This window comes from Anticarsia gemmatalis, chromosome 2, assembly GCF_050436995.1.
Source record: "Anticarsia gemmatalis isolate Benzon Research Colony breed Stoneville strain chromosome 2, ilAntGemm2 primary, whole genome shotgun sequence".
Classification (NCBI taxonomy): domain Eukaryota; kingdom Metazoa; phylum Arthropoda; class Insecta; order Lepidoptera; family Erebidae; genus Anticarsia; species Anticarsia gemmatalis.
Genome location: NC_134746.1, coordinates 4,451,290 through 4,460,356, shown reverse-complemented (window position 1 = coordinate 4,460,356; position 9,067 = coordinate 4,451,290). Strand labels below are relative to the sequence as shown.

The 9,067-nt window shown below is 34.8% G+C and overlaps 1 protein-coding gene across 2 annotated transcripts; it reads right to left on the bottom strand.

Moving 5' to 3' along the window:
• Positions 1-88: 88 nt before the first annotated feature.
• Positions 89-8,542, bottom strand: Jhbp16 (Juvenile hormone binding protein 16). 2 transcript variants are annotated; one of them, XM_076125395.1, is made up of 6 exons: positions 8,240-8,542; positions 2,369-2,461; positions 1,541-1,688; positions 1,229-1,307; positions 885-1,077; positions 89-518 (listed from the first exon to the last, which is right to left on the bottom strand). In XM_076125395.1, exons 1-6 carry the CDS (start codon positions 8,328-8,330, stop codon positions 367-369), a joined length of 756 nt encoding a protein of 251 aa, XP_075981510.1. In that variant the 5' UTR covers positions 8,331-8,542; the 3' UTR covers positions 89-366. The 2 variants fall into 2 exon arrangements, with proteins under 2 accessions (XP_075981510.1, XP_075981518.1); XM_076125403.1 differs by having other exon boundaries at positions 114-518; positions 897-1,077; positions 8,240-8,540.
• Positions 8,543-9,067: the final 525 nt, after the last annotated feature.

Here is a 9,067-nt window from a genome sequence, read left to right as displayed (position 1 = left end):
TGTTTATTTTCACACATTTCAACCATACCCGAAAAGCTGTCAATCTATAGCAGGGCGGATATTATATAAAATCAGTAGCTATGCGAAAAGATTGCTGCAAACAGGTAGGTCCGTTAATCTAAGAAATACATTTTGCGTAACAATAAGACAAAATCCTTGTTATTGATTGACTAGTTTAATGAATCACATTGACATGAAATTGCTGTTTGTTAGAGGTATATAGACAATTTGATGTTAAATGTGAATACATGGAAACATTGAGTTTTAGATGTTAGAATTAAAGCCTTAATATAAGGTGATTGTACTCTTATGGTAAATACTTATTTACAAAGTGGCACTAGAAGAAAAGACATGGAGAGACTGTGGTCAGTCTCTGATGAAGTTGTCTAGGGGGAAGTTGTTGAAGGACTTGCTCCAAATGTCTGTGAAGGCGGTACTGACGAGGTCGTTGATGAGCGGCCGGATCACCGCGAACCCTGGCTTCCATGACACGTTGATGAGACGATCCAACATGCGCTCTGTCAATAAATATTATCACAAATAACGAGATTACAAGGTCAATAAAACAATGTCGTCGTCACGTGGTTTTTGCAATAAACTCCAAAATTCCTGCATAGATTTTCAAACGGGTTAAGAACCTAAGTGCTTACTATTGTGCAGTCACTACAATTAAACGTGCACTGGTGATTTTTCAAAGAGTTTCATGCGTACCAGCGTTATCACAACGCAAAAGCAGAAACAGGAACATCGTTCGTGCACTTTTTTTCTAAGTTAAGGACAGAAAAAGGAGTTAGGGCGCTAACTACTAGCAGCATAAGGAAGAACCACTACGCACCAGTCTACATACCCTGACAAGACACGATCGTGTCAAAAACAAATCTTACGTAAATAAGTACCGAGTATTCCGTTCCCTCGCAGCAGGTTGCCCACGTGGATCTCCATGTCGCCGATGTGGTCTACCTCGACGTGGACATCGACGCCCGTGCCGTTGCGCTTGATGCGCGTCGTCTGAGAGTAGTCACGTAGAGTCATGTTCCAGCGGCCCGAGCGGAGCACGCCCAGACCGAATGCATCACCCTGGGAAATAACATTATAATTTGTTAATCAAATTGGTACCTAAACTTAACTTCTGAACAATGTTAATCAAATAATATTTAGTATCTATAAAACTGTCTTGTCTGCGACTCAAGATATTAATAATTAAATACATTTCATACAATATTCTCACCTTGAATTCATAGTCGCCATTGAGCCATTTTTCAGGGAAGTACTGTGAGTAGACTATGCGCTGGTTCTCCCAATCAGTTCTGAAAACAGAGAGTTTTTATCTATTTACTAATTTTAGTTTAACTTCAATGTGCATTGTTGTATTAGTGACGCTTATCCTGACTACTGGTCGGTCCGTAGCATTATTCAAGAACGGAAGAATATTTAAGTGCCATGAGCGTCACCCGGGTAGCTTCGAAAAGTGATGTAACTTAGATTATTGCTTGGGCTTGTTCTTTTGCCTAGGTACACTATAGGTATGGTTTGACTTTACTTGTATTTGGTTACGGTGGACTGCGACCAGCCTCGCTCGAACACGTCGTTAAGCGTGAGCGTGTAGCCGATGCCGTTGATGGCACGCGCTTGGCGGATCTCCTTCGCGTAGTGAGGGTCAAACGGCGCCACGCCCATCTCCGGTATACCTGGACAAAACGTACCCTAATAAATACAGCAGGTGTGGGAGTGAATTTTGACTGGACTAAATATCTACGCTAAGTATGTTTGTTCTACAATATGTTTTTAGCAGGCATCAAACTTTTTCTCAGGTAACAAAAAAGTACCGCCTCCATTTCAATGTAGGCGATAAAATAAAATTACACATTCATTTTGCGTAATATTTTGTTATCATAGTATCATACCCGTAGTATAAGTCGGAAACTAACAACACGTGCTCATACATAAACTTTTTCTCTATCAGTATTTTATCTTAAGTGGGTACCTACCTACTTACGTAATACAACTTAGTAGTTTAATGTTATTGAACTCTGACGCACTTTAGTCCATAAAAATACATGCTTGTTTAGCTAAGTCAAGAAGTACCTACCTATTCGCCATTTTTATGAACGAGTACGAAGTTAAGGCAACACATTAGGGCCTTTTTCAAGTAAAGAGTGTATTTCAATTATCGCACCCTTGTTAAAATGGTGAAGGAAAAGGTGATGAAACCTTGCATCCCTGAGAGTCTTTAAAAACTGTTCTTGAAGGGCTATAAAGTACTGTAGAGTACCCTAGCAGCACGACTCAAGCCTAACTATTCTCTCACTCCAGTGCCCAACTGTTGCCCGGTCCTGGTTATTTACTCGTGTATGTAAATTTTACTCACCCACTTTGAAAAATGACCGCATCTTATTGAATGCTCGCTTTATGCAGCCGTCGAAATCTGGCGATGATTTCTTGCATGGTGAGAATATTCTTTCTGAAATGAAAATACAGAGACAATTTTATGGCATTGCGTGTAACCTTGTAGATTTAACAACTGGCCGTCAAAAAGTTAATCGTAGTGCGAATTCTGAATGAAATTTCACAGGGTTATTGTTATTCTGTTTGCACTAAACCAGCATAATTGCCAATTTGTAGTTTTGCAATACAGAGGTAGGCGCCGTAAATGTCTATGTTAACATTTTTGCAAGCACGACTATTGCGATTTTTTTGTTTAGATTTTGAGCGCAGATTTTTTTCTATTTAGCACTCGCATACACTTGTGAAAAGCTTTTAGCATCTTTGTTTTCTTCAAGCAGATGAATAGAAAAATTATTATGCCTATACAGATTCAATTATCGGTAATGTCAAGTTTCTATAAATAAACTGAATACATGTCTACTTGCTGCTTTGGTTAGGGTTTTCTAATCAAACAAATTTATGGATTTAGTAACAACTGGGTCAAGTCATATCTTAGATTGTATTCATTGTAACTCAGATCATTGACCGTAATGTTAGCAGTCAGCTGATATTCGATATTTCGAAAGGTTTGATTGGTTTGTTGTTCAAGGGTAGGTTGATAACTTAAACGATTTAGTGAAATAATGTTTTTGCTATGTCAGTATTCTATTTTATGTGATATAGATATTGCATATATTTTAGATAGGTTCCACTCAAGTACAGTTATAGGCCTACTATGTTAAGTTTATCCGAAGTTTCGTTACTATTTCGATAACTATCATATCGTGTCTTAATAGATTTTTGGTTTCTTGCTTTCGCGAATTAAAGTAGGTTTAGAAGATTTATATTTCATTCAAATGAAGCTTTGAAATGAATTAAATAATTGTAAGAACCATCCGAAATGTGCGACTTTTTGTTTTCGTTAAATTACAGTAGGCCAGGTGCCCATTTAACAAACGGGCCTTTACATTGACTCTATGATTCAAACATATTTTACTATTGTATATCTGATCCGTGCAGGCTTCATACATATATCTTTATATCCTATCATTAACATGTTATAAATAAACTATAATTACACAGGCCGTATGCCGTATGTTTTTGTGCCGTAGCTTGCCATATATTTTTTCACGTTGCTCAACTAAATTAATCAAGCAACATACTTAAACTATTATGACACACATACAATTAAAGAAGTAACTGAATTCTTCATAAAATTTATATACGATAACTTTCAATTGCAAAATGTTATTTGGCACAGATTACGAACACTCTCTTAACTCTAAAGCGGAGAGTAATTTAAGAATATCTTTATACTATTTAATTAACATATGGATACTAAGTTTACAATATTATGTAATTTGATTACAAGTTCGCGATGGAAGCTATTTTTTTTGCAACGAAACCAGGTGACTGTTTCTTAAGGCTATTTTGAAATTGTTACATATCTTTTAAACTTGTTTGCAAAAACCTGCTTATAAAGGATTATTTACCCTACACTTACATGTAATTAAACTAATTTGCAATCATTGATATTGTTAATTGATTAGGTATGCTATGAATGCTCTATTACCATCTTACCATTTAGGTACATAAAATGATCAGGCAGCACCATAGGTAGGAAGAATATAAATAATTTATAACAATACCACAATAATACGTCATATAGGTAGGTAACAATACTTAAAAGGAGAAAGTGAGAAGAAAAGAAAGAGATAAATTCTTCAGAAAATTCTGTGGGCATTAATCTAAATCGGTCGTTATTCCTGTAGCAGTAAGGAAAACTAATGCTTTAATTCAAAACATTATTTTTGCACCAACACATTAAAAATTGACCCGTGTTTAGAATAATGAAAACACATTTAAATATCTATATTACAGCAATGTAATAGTTGTCTATAAAATGTTTTATACTCGTACTTATTATTATAATAAACACAAACAAAGGAACTTGAACGATAGTAAATAACAATGATTTACCTCATAAATATATTTCTAGTCATTTGTAGGTAGGTACCTACCTATTATTATTTTGTCACGTAAACGTTTTGTCACTTCATATGTAATACATATATGTATTGCGACGAACTTATGTTCTAGAGTCAAACCAAATAACAAAGATTTTTTTAAGATGATACTCGAATAAGCGGAATTAGATAAATATTTGATAACACCGGCTTCACATGTCTCATGCCAAGGTTTGTAAATATGATTATACTCAAATCCGAAATTAAGTTGCCGTCATCATCACAATTGACTGTTTCTTGTGTGCTGTTTTCAGTTGTTGATACATAATAATATGAGGCCTGTTATACCGAAAGGCAGAGGTGTAGAAAATACATCCACCCATGTTTCTCCAGTAAAAAACCTGTAGGAAGCGAACCTACTGTAATTTACCGGACACGTTACAATACTTCGAGCTACTATTGAGAAATATTCTGATATAAATTAGAAAAACCAAAAGCACTTTTCTCGATTTTGGAATCGAGCCCGAGACCTCATAATCACCAGTCGGCTGTACTAGAAACCGCGCCACAGAGACTTGAAATTATTATATTCTAAAGTATACTCTTCATCACTCAAGAGCAATTTAGAGCATCTATCTTAATTTGTAAAATCACTATGATCAAAATTTATCTTTATCAATCAATGTGACATTGTATACAAAGGAATCCCTTGGCACGTAAGGTGCACCATGCTATTAGTCAAACGTCTCCTCGTCCTCTGAGTTTAACCTTGACAATACTTTGCGTCACTATTTGTTGATGCTCAAGTGAGTACAGCTTGGATCTTACTCAACGCATCCGTTACGAAAACATCCAAGTTTCATGCACACATCTGCCAATATGTTACCAAGATGTGGACATCTAAAATATGCTTTCATCAAATCGAGATGGAGCAACGAATCGCATTTTTATTCACTTCTTTAAACGAAGTAACACGTGTATTTTTCCATCAGAAATATGTAAATGATGTTGAGATTAAAATGTAAACAAAGAATTGACAAATATTATGGCGACCTGCTATTTGTGTAATGCTTGATGTTGCTCTCGACTATGTCTGTGAATATGTTTCGCAATTAAAACAATTCGTTACTCTTAATTGTCTGTTTACCGGGTTTACCGACTATTATATGCGAAATATTATAATTTATTATATTTTCGTCCTTTAATCACATTTTTTAGTTTCACGCCGCGCCGCTGAAAAACTAACTTATCTTTTACACATTCTAGCCTTTGACAGCAGGAAAAATAAGAGAAGGGAAACTCAGTTCGACCTCTAGGCCAGAAGATTTTTATTATAAAGGTTCAGCCAGTTACAGTTATGAAACAACACCAAAACTTCACACGCATAAGTACAAGAGCAATCTAATTATGCATAGTATAGATGGCTCCCATTAAATGTATAATGGCTCCGGGCAATGTTGCAATCATTTCACGTAATGTGTCCGGGGCAATAACGGACACACAAACGACTGTTATTGCACCTGCTATTATGCCAAGGTTTTATCATTCAATATGGATTTGGTCAAGTATATTTCCCGCCAATTTTATTTATTGCAAGAGGAAATGTACCCACGAATAATTTTCAAAAGAGAATTGACTGGCAAACTTGCAAAAAATTAAAAAATGTAGAGTCCCTTCAGTAGTTTTTTTTTAATAACAATTTAACTAAAAGTGTCAAAAGGTCGGAAAATCTACTTAAAATCATGACGTTATGCATCGTAAAGTTCGAGACTTTTAGGAATCAAATAGGATGTCGGAAGTAGCTAGAGCTGTTACAATGATTGTGTGGGTAGTATTACATAGTGGTTGACTATTTAGGGAAATGGTCGCCTTATAAATGGATAGTAAATGTGTAGAAAGTGACAATATCGATAATGGTGTCAAGATGACGGTAATGCAACAGTGATGGAGACTAACGATTCGGGCGCAGTGACGTCATTGATGCATTGCTAATGTCACTGTGTAGCGATATTAGGATAATATCGACACTTTCTACTTTCCCGTAGTTATCGTAATGGCAATGTTGCAACTAACACTAAATATATACTTTGAATTCAAAGAATTTGAGACTTTGATACTTGTTTTTAAAGATCGCGTATTGATTGCAAATTCTGTTGCTCGTTTAGCTAAGCCAGAAGGCGAACGTTTGTCTGCAGCGGCCTAGCAGGTTTATAAGAGTGTTGTTTCTTAGAATTTGAACCTGTGACCCACAGCCATTGAACACACTACAAGAGCTTTTCTCGTTTAAAAGGTTTCAAAGTTTTACTTTAGCAAAAATGCTATTTAGCAGAATGGTCGTAATAAAGACAATGCAATCATATCGAATATCAGCTATTCATTTAAACAAGCTTGCATAACGTTTGCTAAATGTAAGCCAGTTATCTAACTTAGAAAGATGTTAAGCTTAGAAATAATTGCTTTTATGGCGCCAGTCCATCTCGGAATGTGTAATTTTGCACACTCTTTAATTTTATTTGCATATTTTATTTGAGTTACAAGTTGTAATCGCATGTAATAATTCTGTATTTGTTATAATAAGTATTAGTAGTTAAAAGGTAATGGCGCTAAAATCAACGGTTAATATTATGAAAAAACATTTTTGCGTAATACAACTCTATCCAATAGCTGCGAAAATTCGCACCTAAATTGTTATTTTAATCTATGAAATCTCACGTACGTCGTACGTGTATCGTCTTATGCCGCTAAGGAACACCGATGATTATAATACGAAATCTTACTTAAACGATTTAGATTCAATCAGTATTTCAGAAGTAATTATGTCCAATTTGGTGGTCTATCTGTTAGAGGTATACGGTTACAACTACGTCTATTAAGTAACAACATTGCATTATCTCAGTATGATCTTGACCGTAAATTAATGTAGTAATAAAAACCGAATTAATATCGTTCTGTGGACTCGATGTAAAGAAAGGTAGGTTATGTTTTCCACAAATTGTAACAATGTTTGTAAATCTCATAGCGGCCGTTTGCCTTGACAGAAATTACCATTGCTTCGATGTAGCAATCGTGTTATTTAGATGCCTTACCTTACCTTTATTGGTGTGTTGATCGTCGGTAATTATTGTAATTACTGTTATTATGGATTATATGGTTTTTTATGAAGGAGCACGAGCAACGCGGACAAAAACAAAAGACGTTTCTTTTGAATGGAGTAGTTGAGTACCAGTCAAATCAGCTACTCTTTATGAAATGTCAAAAATATTTTAGGTGGTATAGAAAATACATCAAATCAATGCTTAATATAACGTTCCAGTTAATAATTAAAACATTATTAATGAAAGAAATGTACTATCTACGTAGATATTTTAGATAAACATTTTACGAACACAAGTTAAATAATTTTCTGTTGATCCAGTTAAGGTATAAGGATTATTGAGAAGTGCCGGTATATTTTATGGTGCTTGTATGCATGCCGCATGATACATTTTCCATATTTAAAAAATACTTTTGTGTGTAGGTATATTACGTGAGGATAGCCTAAAGATTACATAATTTTATATGATTGAATGCTAAAACATGCGATGAAACCAAGTTAAGTTATTTAAACATATAATCTATGCGTATAAGAGGTAGCGCTATTTTCGCTGACTTACAAAACAATGAAAATATTTTAAGTTAGGTACATGTCTACCCACATTTAGTTACTTAAATTGAAAATCAAATTAACCTTTTCATAACTAAATTGAACTAATGATTTCTATATCGTAAGGCACGCAATACATTCTTGCACCAAGGTAGAGCTTTATACAAAAACATTTTTTAGAAGTTTGTAACTGAAATGTACATACCGATTTCATACAACTCTCGTTCTGTCTTCGCAACTTGTGAACAGCACAACACTATGGCACTTATACTAATTAGCAAATTGAGAGGTCGCATCTTTGCCGCTTGCCAACAACAAATTAAAACATCAACTTTGTTATGAAACTTTTGAATGAGGTTACAATTTAAATATACAAATTTAAATCTATTTTTAGAAAATATTGAAATAGTTCAAAGGTTTTTTATAGATGGTTATAATTTTAATAAAATTGTGATAGGTTGCACAGTGCTATGGTCAGGCGTAGTCTGAGTTATGTCCGCGAAAGTGCAAGCCCCTACCAAGGTGTATAGTTGCGCCACTGGCACCGGCTCCACTGCTCTGCCTCTGTTGTCATTCACTTGCGAACTTATCAAATAAAATTCTATATTTGCATTAAATTTTTTGTACGATTCAATTGATCTATTAATGTTGTCACGGTTTGCTACAGGTTTATTGATAAGGCTGCGTGAGTTCACTTTCGTAATCATTCGTCGTTTTTTATGAGATTGTTTTCACGCATGCTGGCTGTTGAAACAAACTTATTAGTTGACTGACTTCATGTATTGTTAATATTATAGATTTTGTAACCTTTTCTTAAGAATTTTAACAATATACTTACTATATTTAGTTTACTTGTATTCAGGGTTTCAGGGTGGCACTTGCCCCTTACCTTTCAAATGTTTGATACACGAGTATGTATAGACTAAGCTTAAAGATAGTAGAGACTGTTCTAACTTTTTGGATTTCAGTGCTTCTAACTCTTAGAGTCTTCTTTTATAGGCTATGAGTAAGCTTGGTATTTACACGAATATTA

What these genes read in the sequence shown, in the direction of transcription:
- Jhbp16 (XM_076125395.1), bottom strand. Translation starts at nt 8,330, where the DNA reads ATGCGACCTCTCAATTTGCTAATTAGTATAAGTGCCATAGTGTTGTGC. An exon ending in ATGGCGACTATGAATTCAAG is followed by an intron (nt 1,078 to 1,228) that starts GTGAGAATATTG and finishes GTTATTTCCCAG; the next exon opens with GGTGATGCATTCGGTCTGGG. An exon ending in AATACTCGGTACTTATTTAC is followed by an intron (nt 519 to 884) that starts GTAAGATTTGTT and finishes ATTTATTGACAG; the next exon opens with AGCGCATGTTGGATCGTCTC.